General features: G+C 47.9%; 1 protein-coding gene across 1 annotated transcript in view; it reads left to right on the top strand.

Moving 5' to 3' along the window:
- The window catches only part of MYH16 (myosin heavy chain 16), a 57,768-nt gene that overhangs the window by 17,157 nt on the left and 22,935 nt on the right, over nt 1-17,676 (top strand). Inside the window, exons 13-26 of the mRNA XM_081169810.1 lie at nt 145-315; nt 1,326-1,505; nt 2,210-2,336; nt 3,311-3,372; nt 4,354-4,441; nt 5,687-5,804; nt 7,778-7,898; nt 8,663-8,799; nt 10,742-10,823; nt 13,049-13,222; nt 14,182-14,409; nt 14,722-14,826; nt 15,397-15,483; nt 16,323-16,468. Of these exons, the coding sequence (XP_081025936.1) occupies nt 145-315; nt 1,326-1,505; nt 2,210-2,336; nt 3,311-3,372; nt 4,354-4,441; nt 5,687-5,804; nt 7,778-7,898; nt 8,663-8,799; nt 10,742-10,823; nt 13,049-13,222; nt 14,182-14,409; nt 14,722-14,826; nt 15,397-15,483; nt 16,323-16,468 (1,826 nt within the window). The remainder of the gene's footprint in view (nt 1-144; nt 316-1,325; nt 1,506-2,209; nt 2,337-3,310; nt 3,373-4,353; nt 4,442-5,686; nt 5,805-7,777; nt 7,899-8,662; nt 8,800-10,741; nt 10,824-13,048; nt 13,223-14,181; nt 14,410-14,721; nt 14,827-15,396; nt 15,484-16,322; nt 16,469-17,676) is intronic.

Raw genomic sequence — 17,676 nt, 5'->3', positions numbered from 1 at the left:
AGCGCCACCCGCGTCCCTCCTGGCTGGTGAAGTTCCCTGCAATTCATTGCCCCCCTCTGCCATGTCAGACTCCAGCCCCTTTTCCCATGGCACACACTCGCCAGCAGCCCCTGACGCAGGCCTTCATTTCTATTCCCTTTGCAGTTCAACAGCTTTGAGCAGCTCTGCATCAACTTCACCAACGAGAAGCTGCAGCAGTTCTTCAACCACCACATGTTTGTGCTGGAGCAGGAGGAGTACAAGCGAGAAGGGATCGACTGGGTCTTCATCGACTTTGGTCTGGATCTGCAGGCTTGCATTGAGCTCCTGGAAAAGGTGAGCCTCTCTCGCCAGCCTGAAGCATGGCCGGCCTCTGGTGGCTTGGCAGAGCCGGCCCAGCCGTGAGGCAAGTGAGGCCGCTGGCTCAGGTGGCAGAACTCACCCTCTCAAGCAGCACACCCGTGGAGGCCTCACCTGCCCCGTTGCTTCTACCAGCTACTGAGAAGTGCCGCCGCCATCAGCATCAATTTGAGGCAAGATGGCGGCCATTTTGGATGAGATTTCACCCCAAATCAGCACGATCTTGCCCCAAATGGGCACCAATGGCGATGCTCCTTCGCCAGATTCAGGTGGAGCAAGGCACAAGGCAGCAAGGCAAAGCAGTTATTTCTGTTTCGCCACAACCCCGCGCCTTAGCCTGCTGAGATAGTACTATCTGCACAAATTCTTAATATTTATCACTCCCTCCACATGTCCTTATTTTTTGCGCATTCATGATAAATCCCTACTCTGCCCGGACACTGAGGTCCAGCTCTGAGGGCCTTCTGGCGGTTCCCTCACTGCAAGATGTGAGGTTACAGGGAACCAGGCAGAGGGCCTTCTCGGTGGTGGTGCCCGCCTTGTGGAACGCCCTCCCCTCAGATGTCAAGGAAATAAAGAACTATCTGACTTTTAGAAGACATCTGAAGGCAGCCCTGTTTAGGGAAGTTTTTAATGTTTGATGTTTTATTCTGTTTTTATTCTGTTGGGAGCCACCCAGAGTGGCTGGGGAAACCCAGCCGGGTAGGCGGGGTATAAATAATTTATATTTATATTTATATTTATATTTATATTTATATTTATATTTATATTTATATTTATATTTATATTTATATTTATATTTATATTTATATTTATATTTATATTTATATTTATATTTATATTTATATTTATATTTATATTTATATTTATATTTATTAAATGTATTTGTTTTCACTGCTGACTTTGCAAACACCAAGGAGGACTTATTTAAGTCCAGGGCTATTGTCTCTGTGTGTGTTTTCTTACTGGGCCCTCCTCCTCTCCAGCCCATGGGCATCTTCTCCATCCTTGAAGAGCAGTGTGTGTTCCCCAAGGCAACTGACGCTACCTTCAAGGCTGCTCTCTACGACAATCATCTGGGGAAGTCCCCCAACTTCCTGAAGCCCAAAGGAGGCAAAGGCAAAGGGGCTGAAGCCCACTTTGAGCTGGTGCATTATGCTGGCACCGTGAGTAGTATTGTTATTTTATTATTATTATTATTTAATTAAATTTGTATACTGTTATAAGAATTCTAAGGTCTCAAATCTAGAATAAATTTTCATTACTGTACAAGGGAAACACATAAGTATGTAAACCACATGTCTGAAATGAGGCTTGTATCCAAGCAACATCCTGAGGGCACCAGATTTTGGAAAAGAGAGCTAGGTGTTGCGGTCATGTAATGCCTGAGTGCCACCATGCCCAATTTTTCCTCTCCTTGTTGTCAGGAGCCTATACTTGAGTAGGACCCTGGCAGAGACACATGCCCGACTGGCATGTTCCCTCCATCCTGGTCGATCGTTCGGGAGCTTCATAAGCTTTCTTCAGCCTGAACATCACAGCGACCGATGCCAACCGACACTGGCACACTTAGGGATCTGCAGAGTTTGCGCACCTTGCGTGACAGACCTCAGTAACTCAGCATTTTGGCTAATCTACTTTATTTACATATAAACACACACGGAGCACTGCAACATGGCTCCCTCTCTCCCTAGCATCAGACAGCAAAGAGAAGAAGAACAAAGGACAATAGTCCCACTTCATAGTAACACAAACATCCTGTCTCCGTCACTTCCCACTCTGTGGAGTCAAAACATACCACGTCATGTGAAAGACAACAATCCCATGACTGCAATCACGGAGCAGGAATTCTAACACTTTCTTGCTCCAGGTGGGTTACAATATCACCGGGTGGCTGGAGAAGAACAAGGACCCCCTGAATGAAACGGTGGTGGGCTTGTTCCAGAAGTCCGGGATGGCCCTGCTCTGCACTCTCTTCAAAGAAGAGGAGGCTGCAGGTGCGTGGATCTCTTTGCTTGCATTTCCTATCCCAAACCCAGCAAACAACTCCAGATAGGTTGTCCTATTTCCTGCTCACAACAACCCCACCAGGTAAGGTTAAGCTGAGACAGCGTGACTTGCCCAAAGTCTCCCCGGTGCAGTGTTCCGTCCACTATACCTGGTGTACTTCAGATATTGTGGACTGCCACGTCCATCAGGCAGTGTGGCGAAGTGGTTAGAGTACTGGATTCAGACCTGAGAGAACGGAGTTCTAGTCCCCACTCTGCCATGAAGCTTAATGCCTGACTGTCTCTAAGGCTAACCTCCCTCACAGGGTTGTTGTGCTGCTGAGCTATGTGGCCCCTGTCCTTCCTTGACGGACAGTTCAGTCAGTAGAGCACAAGACTCTTAATTTTAGGGTTGTGGGTTCAAGACCACATTGGACAAAAGATTCTTGCCCGGCAGTGAGTGGGCCTAAATGACCCACGTGGTCCCTACCAACTCTACAATTCTCTGATTCTACGATTCTGTCAACTTGGAAATCTGTCTGCCTATGAATGTTGTTGTTGTTGTTGTTGTTGCAAAGTCGCATTACCAAAACCCCACCAGAAACAATGTTTCTGTGAGTACAGTCGTACCTTGGATTCCGAACGCCCTGGAACTCAGACGTTTTGGCTCCCAAATGATCGAAACTTGGAAGTGATTGTTCCAGTTTGTGAATGTTCTTTTGGAACCCGAACGTTTGATTGGGCTTCCACCGCTTCTGGCTGGCTGCAGGAACTTCCTGCAGCCAATCAGAAGCCACGATTTGGTTTTCGAACAAATCTGGAACGGATTCCGTTTGACGTCCAAGGTGCGGCTATGCCGAAACAGTCGCCTTAGTAACCCCCCAGCCTCTGAGGTGAAAATAGGGAAGCACCCTAGGTTTTGTGTATACATAAATTTATTTCCATATACACTTGAATCATCTTCAGTTCCATGTTTTCCTCAGCTGGAACAACCAAGAAGCAGAAAAGGGGATCCTCCTTTATGACTGTCTCCAATTTCTATAGGGTAAGTCTCACCTGGTAAGAGAATGTTTAAAATTTTATTTTTTACCAACAACCAAAACACAAACAGCGAAACCCCCCAGGCAGCTGGTACATTGGGTATACATAATCATTAATAACATATTCAAATCAACCATATGTACAATTTTATATACGTTAACACTCCTCCATCCAAAGGTTTATTTAACTTTTAACATTTTAATTGCCCCAAATTGTTCAAACCTACCCAAAGAATTCAATTTCTTCTCAAACCAATCCTCCTCTTTCTCACTGACCTTAAACCCTTTCATTCTGTGTATCTTCACAGTTAGATATTCTAAAATTATAATATTATTCAGTTTTTTCCTCCATTGGTTCACCCCTAACCCTTCTGCATTTTTTCAGTTACTCGCTATAACCTGTCTGGCTGCTGTTACCATCAATTTTACCCATTTACCCATTTACATTCCTCTTTTGTTTGTAACTCGGTGCTACTCAGACTAATAAGAACCGTTAATTTAGCTATTCCCACCTTCCTACCCACAATTTCCGATATTTCTATACCAATCTGTTTCCAAAATTCATTAACTAAATTCTCACCTGGTAAGGGAACTCCCCTTCTGTCATTGGCATCAGTGAATAGCCACGTGGCACTTCTTTTGCTTCTGTGGTGTGTGTGTGTGTGTGTGTGTGTGTGTGTGTGTGTGTGTGTTGAGGTTGGCAGTGGTCTGAGAACCAGCCAGAAACCCAGCAACTGGTGTGGTGACCTGCAGTCGTGGAGCAAGGATGTTTGGCTCTGATGGGCCTTCAGGATTGCTGGCAGGAAAAACGAAGGCATCCCTGCCAGGCCAAGTTCAAGGTATTACCATTAGTGTATCAGTAGCAGCCCTTGAGGTGTCTTCTTCTTCTTCTTTGCAATCAAGCAGTATATAAATTTTATGAAATGAATGCAATATTCTCCCCCTGCCTGACTACCCTCCTGTTTCATTTCCTCTTCCTGTTTCAGGAGCAGCTGAACAAGCTGATGACCACCTTGCACAGCACAGCCCCTCATTTCGTCCGCTGTATCGTTCCAAACGAGTTCAAGCAGTCCGGTATGGAGCTTTGCTGTTCTTCTTTCCCTTTTAAAATTTGTAAATATAAAAAGGTATATAAGGTAAAGGGTAAAGGGACCCCTGGCCATTAGGTCCAGTCGTGACCAACTCTGGGGTTGCAGCACTCATCTTGCTTTACTGGCTGATGGAGCCGGCGTAGAGCTTCTGGGTCATGTGGCCAGCAGGACTAAGCCGTTTCTGGCGAACCAGAGCAGCGCATGGAAACACCATTTACCGGAACCTTCCCGCTGGAGCGGTACCTATTCATCTACTTGCACTGGTGCGCTTTCGAACTGCTAGGTAGGCAGGAGCAGGGACCGAGCAATAGGAGCTCACCCCATCGCGGGGATTCAAACCGCCGACCTTCTGATTGGCAAGCCCAAGGCTCAGTGGTTTAATCCACAACGCCACCCGCGTCCCATAGGTATATAAGGAGGGCTGGTTAAATAACCATTCAGCACACTGTAAATAACAAACGAAAGAGGAGGAGGGAAGTCATCGGTTCTAAGCCAGATAATTCTTTTAATTCGTTTATTTGATCGTACTTCTGTACTGCTTGTGTTCCAAGGAATGTCACCAAGCAGTTTACAAAAGTAAAATGCATTTTAAACCAATCCCACAGTCTTAACAGGGCAAGAAGAAGTCCAGTCCTAATGTTCTAGGAAAGCCAGAGAAAACAAGCAAGCAGTTACTAAAATAATGAATAAGGGCATGCATCCTCTTCCGTTTTTTTCTTTCCAGAAATTGCAGGAGCTGTCCATTCCTATCAGACACATGGCCCTTTCTTGCACAGATATAATGGTTGTTTAGAATTTGGGATGCTGCTGTTATGAATGAGTTAAGTTGACTTATACATATCAGCAGCATCCCAAATTCTAAACAACCATTTGGGCAGAAGAGGAGACATTATTTTTCCCTCAGTGTTGTCCCAGTTGACTTGGGAGGGGGGGTGTCAGTTGACTGCATTCAGGCTGAAACATCTTGTTCCATGGAGCATCGTCCACTTGGCTTGGTGAATTGCCACGGGAAGCAAAGCATCCAAAAGACTGGCTCGCGGAGGCTCTGATTCTAGACCCTTTTCCTCCAGTGCGCCACCATTTGCTTGAGTGCCTCTTCTTTAGTTTTCAAGGTAGCACCCTAATTCACTCAGCCCTGACTGAGCCAGTCTCGTTCCAAGCAACAGTCCCGCAGCAGTTTTTGCTCTTGCAGCCGTGAAATGGAAACGTTGCGCTCTGTCTTTTGCAGGTGTGGTGGATGCGCACCTGATCTTGCACCAGCTGGCCTGTAACGGCGTTTTGGAAGGTATCCGTATTTGCCGGAAAGGTTTCCCCAACAGGTTGCAGTACCCTGAGTTCAAGCAAAGGTGAATATAATCATCAACAGGCCATGCATTTCTAGGATGGGGATGGAATGCCTGTCGCTCTCCTGGTATTGGTGAGCTACAACCCCACCTGGCCTGGTCATTGGCCATGTTGGCTGGAACTGCCAATTAGATGGATTGCTTATAAAACAACAACCAGACTGAACAAAATTCTCCTCCAGCCCATCGGTGGAGTGTTTATTGCACCCATTTCTCAGTAGTAGCTGCTAAGGGGGTGCAGGTGTCATGGACCGATTGGACGCAGAGGAATGGTGGGAGGAACCAGCTGGTGAACCCCCAGGGGGGAAAGGTTCAGAGCCAGGGGAGGGGTGGTGGGACAACGAGGAGTGGTCAAAGGGAGAAGAGAGAGACGCTTGGGAGGAGGTGCTGGAAGCTGATGAGGTAACAGGCCTTAGTGAGCAGGGAGAGTCTGTGGCAGAGAGAAGGCCAGAAACAGAGGCAGAAGCTGAAGCGGGAGAGGAGGGAGGCCAAGGGGCAGAGATGAGTCAGGCTGGTGAAGAGTCACAAGTGTCTCCTCCTCCTGCTGCAACAAGCTCCCCTCCGTCCTGGTCTCCCAGAACCAGAATAACAACAACAACAACAACAACAACAACAACAACAACAACAACAACAACAACAACAACAACAACAACAACGCTTTTATATTTATACACCTCCCATCTGGCTGGGTTGCCCCAGCCACTCATAGCTGTCAAGCGTCCCTTATTTGGCGGGACAGTCCCCTTTCCCAGCGCCACGTCCCACTGCTGTCCCTTATCGATGAGGCTTCGTTTGGCTGCTGGCTGGGCTTTCTGCCTTTGACTCAGAGGAGCTCAGAAGTTGAACATACCTGTGCCCGGAAAATCTTTTACTTTGGCTGCTAGTCCCTTATTTACAAATCTGTAAGTTGACAGCTATGCAGCCACTCTGGGTGGCTTCCAACAAATCATCATCATCATCATCATCATCATCAAACATTAATAGTAACCATCAGATACTATATGAAAAGTCGCAGTAACTTTAAAATAAGCAACTTATATCAAATAAAGCAATATTCGACAATCCTTTAGAATCCAATAGCAAAGAGTAAAATTAAGCATCAGGAAATAATAATTAAACAGTTTATACTTACCAATTACAATAAAGAGTTACTAATATATAATCAATAAAATAACAGCAAATCACAATGCATAAAATACCACAAAACATACAAAACCATGCAAAAGGATCAGATTGAGAAATCAGGCCACGCAACCCATAAAATTATCTTTAAAAGCTATCCCTGAGCTACTCTCTTCCCAGCTGCTTCTCAAAGTCATGGTCTGGGGCTGGAGGGTGGGGCAAGGCAGGCGGAAAAGACATTGCCTGCAGAAAGTCTCTCAAACCTCAGAAGAGGCCTGAAGAGGGCGGAGGAGAGATTGGTGATGTGAAGGCGCAGTCTCTGACTGCTGGGGGGGAAAACCCTGGAAAGATGAGGACTGTGGGGGACCTTCAGTCTCTGCAGCTGCTACATAGGAGCAAGTCTTACTGGAGATGAGCTGCTGTGCTCATTTGGCCTGACGCTCCTGTGTTGATGCTGTTTTTGCTAATAAACTCCAGCTTGCTCCGTTTGATTTCCTGCTGGCTTGGTCCTGCCAGAAGGAGAGGCATTGTGGCTCTCCAGGCATCCGAACCCAGCAGAACTTAGCCCGAAAGAGAAGAGGGGGCTGGGGGAACTCAGTGTGGTGAGATGCATGGCAGCAGAATTCACCCCATGTCCTGCCATGATGCACTCCACGCCTTATCCCTCCTCTCTCGATTAGCTCCCATGATTGGCTGGGTTGGGGAGCTGGCAGAGCAAGGCTGGTGCCCATCTGTGTTGCCTTACTGGCTATTACTCTCCCCCATCACTTTGCTTAGCTGTACTGTGGCCCACCAACCACCAGATTGTGGTTCTTGAAAGTTCTCAGTGGCTGCTTGTGTCTTTCTCTTGTCAGGTACCAGGTGCTGAACCCCAATGTGATCCCTCAGGGATTTGTGGACAACAAGAAGGCCTCAGAACTTCTCCTGGGATCTCTGGACCTGGGAGAGAATGAGTACAAAATTGGGCACACGAAGGTACGGCAGGCTTCAGTCTGGCCTTACTGTTTCTTTCCTTCCTTCCTTCCTTCCTTCCTTCCTTCCTTCCTTCCTTCCTTCCTTCCTTCCTTTCTTTCTTGGTTTTCACATATTACATTACAACACAGATATACCAAAGCCAAAGCCAACACCATTGCTCCATCCCCTCATAAATTTACATTTATATTTCCTCAATCCATCATATTATTCTTTTCTCCTTCCTCCCACTCCCCTCCGCCCCCACTCGATTTCCTCCACATTATACAATTTACAATAATCGTAGCATTCTACAATCGTCTCAGATCATCTGTATATTCTTCTTATCTTTCATTACTACTTTTTCTTCCATCCAGCACTTCACATTTTAATCTAGGCATATTAGCATATCATTTTTTGAGCAATATTTTGCCATATATTCATCAAAACATTTCCACTCCTTTTTTAATTTTTGATTCGACTGATTTCTTATTATAGCAGTTAATTTTGCCAAAATTAAATATTCATTTAGTTTACAAATCCAGTCCTCCTTTGTGGGTATAGTTTGTGACTTCCATCTAGCAGCAATCTCTGTTCTAGCAGCCTTACTGTTCCCTTTGAGGGGAGCTGTCCCCCACCCCCACCCCCCATCCATGGCTTCTTGTAGAAGAAGTGGTCTCTGTATGCTTCGAGAATCATATGTGAAACAGAGTTTTGCAAGGTGAGCTGGCTGTGCGATCATTCTCCTGCCAGTGTCTTGATGGGCGTGCTGCTCCTTGCTTTCAAAGGTCTTCTTCCGCGCTGGAATCTTGGCCAAGCTGGAAGACATGCGAGATGACCGTTTGGCAAAGATCATGACCATGCTGCAATGCCGGGGCCGGGGCTTCCTGATGAGGATTGAGTTCAAGAAGATGCTAGACAGGAGGTATAGTAACAATAATAATTATTATTAATAATAATTTATTTGTACCCCGCCCATCTGGCTGGGTTTCCCCAGCCACTCTGGGTGGCTTCCAACAAAGATTAAAAATACATCAAACAGGGCTGCCTTCAGGTGTCTTCTAAATGTTAGGTAGTTGTTCATCTCTTTGACATCTGATGGGAGGGCGTTCCACAGGGTGGGTGCCACTACCGAGAAGGCCTCTGCCTGGTTCCCTGTAGCTTTGCTTCTCGCAGTGAGGGAACCACCAGAAGGCCTTCAGCACTGGACCTCAGCGTCCAGGCAGAACGATGGGGGTGGAGACGCTCCTTCAGGTATACTGGGCCGAGGCCGTTTAGGGCTTTAAAGGTCAGCACCAACACTTTGAATTGTGCTCGGAAACGTACTGGGAGCCAATGTAGGACCGGTGTTATGTGGTCTCAGCGGCCACTTCCAGTCACCAGTCTAACTGCCGCATTCTGGATTAGTTGTAGTTTCTGGGTCACCTTCAAAGGTAGCCCCACGTAGAGCGCATTGCAGTAGTCCAAGCGGGAGATAACTAGAGCATGCTCCACTCTGGTAGTGCTTCCCTTGCCCTCTGTATCAGCCCTTTGCTCCTTGGGAGAAACCCTTGTAGCTTGTGGTGCTGGGCCTGGCTAGCACAGTTCAATGTGGTGCCAGTGAAGGGGCTCTGTGAGCTAGGAAACCCCACCCCAGTTCAAATCAGGGGATTGGGAACCCCCAGTTTTAATTGGGAGATGGGGAACCCCCAGCCTGCAGGCCTAATTGTGCTTGGCGAGGGTCCTAATTAGGTCTGGCAAAGCCATTGCCCTCCAACACACACACCCCTGCCTCTGGCTGGATGCAGAGGAATGTTGGGGGGCACCATCTGGGGAACTCCCAAGGGAATAAGGCTCAGAGCCCAGGGATTGATGGGGGGACGATGATGAGCGGTCAGAGGCAGAAGAGGGAGCAGGAGATGTCGGAAGCTGAAGAGGTAACAGGGTTTAGTGAGCAGGAAGAGGCTGGGACAGACAGCAGTCCAGAATCAGAAGCGGAAGCTGGAGAGGGGCAAGAGGCAGAGATGAGATGTCTGCTGAAGAAGGCAATGGGTCTCCCCCCTCCTGCTGTTACAAACGGCCCTCCCGCCTGGTCTCCCAGGACCAGAAGAGGTATGCAGAGGGCAGAGCAGAGACAGACATTGGGCAGAGTCTCAGAAAGCTTGGAAAAGACCCAGGGGAGTAGGCACCTTAGGGAGCGGTGGGAAGGAGGGGACCTCCAGTCCTCGCAATTGCCTCATTGGGGCAAGACCTACCGGGAAGAGTTGCTGTTCTCACTAGGCCTAGTCTCCTGAGCTTTGTTTCTTTGAATAAAGAGTTAATGTCACTGACGCCATGTGAGTTACCACTGACCTGCAACTGGCCCCCACTTCAGGCACTGTCCCATATGTCAGTGGTTCTCAACCCGTGGGTCCCCAGATGTTGTTGGACTACAACTCCCATCATTCCTAGCTAGCATGACCAGTGGCCAGGGATGATGAGAGTTGTAGTCCAACAACATCTGGGGACCCACAGGTTGAGAACCTCTGCCATATGTGATGGCAGGTAAAGAAGTGGCTTAGCTCAGCATCGCTAGGGAGTTCCCCACTAATGGGCTGCTCTCAGCAGCGATCAGCTGATAGGTACTGTGAGCAGCCCCTGTATAGGCAGCACCAATCAGCTGATGGGCACTGATGGGCACTGAGAGGGAGTCCCTTTGAGGTCGCCTCCGGATCTCGTGATGGTGTCAGGTGATGGACAGGTGGGTGGCTTCGCCCATCTAATAATGTAGTCCCATTGTAGGTGGGGGGTGGTAAGAATCTGCTGGTTGGGTTAAATCAAGGGGCAGGGAACTTAGGTCCCTCCAGGTGATGATGGACTCCGCAACCAGTTTTTCCTTTCCATTGCAGGCTGGGCCTAATGCTTATCCAGAGGAATGTGCGCAAGTTCTTGCAGATGCGCTACTGGGGCTGGTGGAAGCTGTATAACAAGGTGAGGCCAAGCAACCCAGCTCAGCATTGTGGGTCCAGGAGGGGAGGAGCTGGCTTGGTGGCCAGGGCAATTCTGGAAAACAAGGAAACAGGAGGAGAATTTTCTCAGCCCCTTTGTTTGATGCTAAGGAGTCCCATTGTGAGTTTCGGTTAATTATTGACAAGGAAAAAGGGAAGGAGCCGTTTCCCACCTGAAGGAACACCCTGAAAAGAAGCTGGGGTTTTGCAGTACAACATGGGAGCCGTGTGAAGTGCAAAATGTATTTTTTTAAAAAAAAATTGCATGGCTTCATGAAAATGCCTTGGAGATTTGTTTCTATTAAGCAGTTTATAATTTTCATTAATTAACCAAAATAAGAGGTTTCCTTTCGTTCGTTTCTATATTCTAAAAATGAACAGGTACGTGGTTTTTCAGCACAGAGACCCCAAAGCAGCTCACCATAAGTAGTTAAAATCCAACCTGAAAAACCCAGAATGGCTTGGATCTAGAGATCCTGTGAGCAAAATGCTGGTGGAATTGGAAGGAAGGCTATTCCCCCCCCCCGCTTAATCCCCCCCCCCGCGCTGTAGTGTTATATTGAGGGAGATTCTTGTTATCTCAAGGAGCTTGGGATAGTGCCCACTGTTTGCTGCTCACATGCCCCCATAATACTTAGAAATCCTTCATGTCTGGGCCATTAAGTGGCTCATTCTGTTTATGCCATAACCTCGTAGTTTCTCACACCTTGTTCTATTGAGTTGGCACTGTGTGAGGATGTTAATCTTTTAAGATAAGGCTGGAATAAGGGAGTTGTTTCTGTTAACTTCCTGCCAATATTGATTAGTCTTTCACCCTGGTGGGCAATGGATGTGCTACCCAAACACCGGCTACGGCTTATGTAACAGCATCAGTTACTTCGGTTAGAATGGATGTACAGTATAGTGCTGCAGGAATTTATGTATAGGTTGGAGGGGGGTTGCCCCTCCAGCAGATATCATGCACATGCAGCCCACTACCAAAATCAGCACAATCACTTTTGTGACTTTTGTGATTTGTCCCCACAAAACACTTCATCACAGTTTCTTCCTATCTATTCAAAGGGCCTCTGCTGCAGAATACCAAACGTAACAATTCACTGATAAATATATCTATGTACTGGCTCACTGGGAAAACTTCAGAAATTCATATAGACATGTGAGCTCAGCTACTCAGCAGCCCCTCTGCCTGAGTGATAGTCCCTGGCATCCTGATACCTGAGTGCCGGACAGGTAGCCATTCCAGAAATAACAAACCCAGATGAAGACAAAAGGGTGTGATTAACTTGGCTGGGAAACAGGGAAATGTAAATACCTCTTTTGTTACACTTGATGGGTGTTTGGTGGAGGGCAAGGGGACCCATGGGGCAGGGTCCAGGATGCTCAGATTACTGCCACCAGACCTCCCCTTTCATGATGTACCCATGATGTATTAGTGATATAGTTTGGGGGGGTGTAACATGGGGATTAGCAGCTGATAAAAGTTTGGGTTCTCTTTTGTTTGGGGCTTCCATCTTGTTCCACCTTGTGGCAGGTGGGAGTCCTGTGGCGACAGTCTTCAATAAAGACCAAGCCTACTGGCTGCTGTTTTGCTCTGGTATTCCTGGCTGGTGTCCTTGTTTTTTGTCCAAGGGAGCCCTCGGATTTCTCCGTTAACAACAGAAGCCCCCGAAACACATTTGTTAGGGAGAACTGCTGCAAAGGCTGGACTTTGGAAGTTCTGTGCACCAGTTACCCCTCCAATACCATCTCCAGGCTTCACACCTGTTGTTGACAAAGTCCCCAGAAACCAAAGACTGAATAAGAGAATAACAGTGCTTTGTAGCTTCTTTGGGCTATTTAATAAAATATTAAGCCTTCATCTGAATGTTCATTGTGTTCCAAATCATAAAAAATGCCTCTTTGGCAATGCCTACATCTCTCACACATCTGTTCCAGAAGATCCCATGGAACAAAGTAGGGGGTGATGTTGGTTAGGGGAGGAACTGGCAAAGTTCACCTTTCTCTCTCTCCACACCCCCTCCCCCATCAGAAGGACCCTCTGCTGGATAAAATATCCTTCTGCAACAGGAAGGAACTTGACCGTTTGTGGAAGAGCAAGCCTGGATCTAAGAATTTTGATTTGCTGAGTTATTGTGGCAAGGCAGGGATGGGCAACCTGCCTGCCCCCCCCAATGCTCACTTTGTGGCCCCGGGTCCCCTTCCCCATAGGTCAAACCTCTGCTGAATGTGGCCCGGCAAGAGGAGGAGATGAAAGCAAAGGAGGAGGAGCTGAGAAGTGCCATGTCCAAGACACAGGAGCTGATGGACCGGGTCAAAGAGCTGGAAGAAAAGACAAACACCCTCAGCCAGGAGAAGAATGACTTGACCATCCAGCTGCAGGCCGTGAGTCAACAAAACACTTTGCAGGGCAGGGGTGAGAAAGCTCTGGCTTGTGGGACCAACACGGCCTCCAAGCCTCTCTAGCTGGCCCTTGGAACTCTTCCCGGCCAAGCCTCTAATCCGTCTTGCATCACATCCTCATTTAGTGTTTTTGCTTGGCTGGAACATGTCTTTTGAACTCAAGTAATGACATTACTAGGGACACGGGTGGTGCTGTGGTCTAAACCACAGAGCCTAGGACTTGCCAATCAGAAGGTCAGCGGTTCGAATCCCCGCGACAGACGGGGTGAGCTCCTGTTGCTCGGTCCCAACTCCTGCCAACCTAGCAGCTCGAAAGCACATCAAAGTGCAAGTAGATAAATAGGTACCGCTCCGGTTCGCCAGAAGCGGCTTAGTCATGCTGGCCACATGACCCAGAAGCTGTACGCCGGCTCCCTCGGCCAATAAAGCGAGATGAGCGCCGCAACCCCAGAGTTGGTCACGACTGGACTTAATGGTCAGGGGTCCCTTTACCTTTAAGGTAGTCTCTATGGGAGTATATTGGATTTAATTATTGGGTATCAGACTTTTTAGGGGGCTAACTAGGCTGGGATAGCTGGGGTAGCAGGCTTGTTGGTTTCTGAATGTCTGACGTAGATTTTCAATTTTGTTGTTCTGTATGGGACAATGACAATAAAGATCATTGTATCGTGACAAAAATGTTTTCGCCCCGGGTACCACCTGACCTTGCTACGCCTCTGGTCCAGCTGTGGTGGCACTGCAGCCACATGGCTGGTAACCACTGATAGCCCTCCCCTTCATGAATTTATCTAAATCCTCTTTTAAAGCCACCCAAATTGATGACCGCCTCCTGTGGGAGTTGAACACTGAATCTTCCAACATTCAGCTTCATTGGAGGGATGTGGCCTTAGCATCCGGGAAGAAATGGTCCTTGGGTCACCATTTGCCTGTCCCCCTTTCAGGAGCAAGAGAATCTGATGGATGCTGAGGAACGCCTGACCCAAATGATGAAATCCAAGATGGATCTGGAGAGTCAGGTCTCAGATATGAAAGAACGCTTGGAGGAGGAGGAAGGTGCAGCTGCGTCTCTGGGCGCCAACAAGCGCAAACTGGAGGGAGAGCTCAATGATCTCAAGATGGACCTTGAAGGCCTAGAAACCACCCTGGCCAAGACAGAGAAAGAGAAACAGGTAAGTCTTCCTTGAACCTGGCGCCAAGCAGGAAATCTATCTTGGACATCCTTTCTCGATGCAGACTCTTCGGTTGCTATTGGGTTGGGGGGAACCTGTGGCTTTTCAACAGTTAATAATTTCTGCCTAAAACATCCAAAGGAGGAGAGTGGATAAAGTTCAGTGCCAGAGATTTGAGTTTCAATCTTGTGGGATCCTGATAAAATGGCAGGTTCCCTCTTTCGGTTGGCACCTGGTCTTGGATTTTGCAGCGGCTAAACAAACTGAGTTGTGGTTGGGCCTACATTAATAGGTCTCCCTTCTCCCCTGCAGGCTTTGGACCACAGAGTCAGGACCCTGACCACGGACCTTTCGGCACGGGAAGACGCTGTCACCAAACTCCAGAAGGAGAAGCGGGCTCTGGAGGAGTTGCACCAGGTAAGAAAGCCCAGTCGCAAGCTGTACCATAAGGACAAAACAGAAAAAAAGATAAATATTTATAGGCTGTCTCCTGAGGAAATCGCTCTCAGGAGACCTTGTGCCACATCTGCATTATACATTTGAAGCACTGCTACACCATTTTGACAGGCATGGCTTCCTCCAAAGAATTATGGGAAGTGTAGTTTGTTGCAGGTGTTTATTAGGAAGAATTGTCACTTAAAATGCAGATAAATTTTCCTGATTATTATTATTATTATTATTTTAAATGAAACTGCAAATTCCTGCAGAAATTCAAGACTGGAAAAATGAGCAACTGAGAGAAATGAAAGGGACCAATTTGTGTGAATCCCTATCAGGATGCTGCCAACACTTGTGCTGTGTCTATTGGGGGTGGGGGGTGTTTGTGTGTGTGTGTGACTTCTGTCAAAATTTCTAGAGCCAGAAAAAATTCTTGGATGGCCAGATCAGATCAGATGGCCTGGTCTCAAAGAGGAACCCCCCCCCCCTGGCTTCTCTTTAGTTCCCTTTGGCCATGACAAGTTTCCCTTGTTCTCCATCTCTCCTTAGAAAACTCTGGACGACCTTCAGGCTGAGGAGGACAAAGTGAATCATCTCACCAAAAACAACAGCAAACTTAGCACCCAGATACACGAGGTCAGTACCGCTTGGTTGACTGGGGTGCTGTCTTGATCTGCCATTGGGCTACGGCACTTGTCATCAAATAACGCCTCAAGATTCTACACTGTCCCACCCTATGCAGAATGGATGTGTAATTGGAAACCATGTGGCATTAGCAAAAGTGCAGGTGTGTGTGTGTGTACATGCAGAGGGAGGGGATTGTGACCTCCAGGAGCCCCAATAACATACAGTAGATTCGGGGCAAGCAAAAGAGATTGTTGCGCCCTCTTCATTCCTCTTCGTGTTCTGGGAGACCGGTGAGGGCAGAGAGAGCTGGTCACAGCAGGAGGGGGAGACTTCCTGGCTTCTTTAGTGACCTGGTTAATCTCTGCCTCTTGGCTCCCCCCCCCCTCCTCTTCAGCCTCTGCTTCTACCTCTGCTTCTGGACTGCTCTCTGCCACAGAATCTCCCTGCTCACCAAACCCTGTGGCCTCTTCAGCTTCTGACACCTCCTCTTCCCAGGCTTCTCTCTCTTCTCCCTCTGACCACTCCTTGTCGTCCCACCACCAATCCCCGGGCTCTGAGCCCCTGGGGTTTCCCCAGTTGGTTCTTCCCACCATCCTTCTGCATCCAGCTGGTCCATGACACTGGCCCACACGGTCCCCCTTGGAGCTTCAGGGCTGAGGAGGGTTTGGACTCTCATCTGCCAAGGTCCTAGTCTTGCACTCCACTACCCCACACTGCCTCCCTGCGGTGCGTCTCCTTTCCGTTGCGACAAAGGAGTGCCGTGTGTTCCGCCTCGGTGGTTCCTTCCCATCATCTTCTTTGCTTTGCTTCCCTTTGTAATTCACTTTTGGGTTGATTTCTTCAACCAGCTGGAGGACAACTGGGAGCAGGAGAAGAAGATTCGTGCTGAGGTGGAGAAGGCCCGCCGCAAGGCTGAGGGTGACTTGAAGATGACCATTGAGAACCTCAACGAGATGGAAAGGGCAAAGCTTGATTTGGAGGAGGTGGTCAAGAAGTGAGTGAGGGGGTGGATCAGGCATGCGACATTGCAAGGAAGGCGTTTGGGAATTAAAGTAGGAGTGAACTGTGGGTTGGGCAGCAGAGAAACTAATAATAATAATAATAATTTTATTATTTATACCTGCCCATCTGGCTGGGTTTCCCCAACCACTCTGCGTGCCTTCCAACAGAATATTAAAAACACGATCAAACATTAAAAACTTCCCTAAACAGGGGATGTCTTCTAAAAGTCAGATAGTTGTTCTTCTCTTTGACATCAGGTGGGAGGGCGTTTCACAGGGCGGGCGCCACCACCAAGAAGGCCCTCTGCCTGGTTCCCTGTAACCTCACTTCTCACAGGGAGGGAACCACCAGAAGGCCCTCGGCGCTGGACCTCAGTGTCCAGGCCGGACGATGTGGGTGAAGATGCTCCTTCAGGTATACTGAGCCAAGGCCGTTTAGGGCTACCCATATATCTGGGGCAGCCAACAAGGTAGCATCCTGGTGTTGTTGAACTCCAATTCCCATCTCCCTTAACTATTAGTCATGCAGGGGCTGATGGGAATCTGAGTCTGACAGCATCTGGAGGGAAGACACATTCAATATATCACCAAGATGTGCTAAGAAAAAGTTGAAGGCACTAAAAACTGTTGCCATACTAAGTTTTCCTAGACTCCAACTCCCATAATCCCTGGGGTTTGTGGCAATTGGAGTCCAACCACACCCGGAGGGCCACAGCTTGCTAATGGCTTGTTACACAGATGTCTCCTAGTGATATACAACATATTTGAAAACATAAATTTAAATACATTATAATATTAATTTGAGAAACGCAAACCTGAATGCACATCAAGATGTACAAAAGAACACCTCACTGTATCAGTGACAGGAAGGTTTGGCAAGTACCCTAACAGCAAAAAAAGAGAGCATCATTTTAGTCCTCGAGGAATAATAGAATTGTAGAGTTGGAAGCGAGCACAACGGTCATCTAGTCCAACCCCCTGCAATACTGGAATCTTCTGCCCAACGTGGGACTCAAACCCACAACCCTGGCATTAAGAGTCTCATGCTCTACTGACTGAGCTAAGGTAAGCTTTTTCCTGGCAGTGAAAAGATATCCGTGAAGGTGCCAGGCGGACCTTCCTGGGGAGAGTGTCCCACAGACACGGAGCCACAACAGAGAAGGCCCTCTCCCTTGCCATGTATCTGGAATAGGGAAGTTGT

This window comes from Podarcis bocagei, assembly GCF_964188305.1.
Source record: "Podarcis bocagei genome assembly, chromosome: 14".
NCBI lineage: Eukaryota > Metazoa > Chordata > Lepidosauria > Squamata > Lacertidae > Podarcis > Podarcis bocagei.
This window is presented reverse-complemented; position numbering and strand designations above follow the sequence as displayed.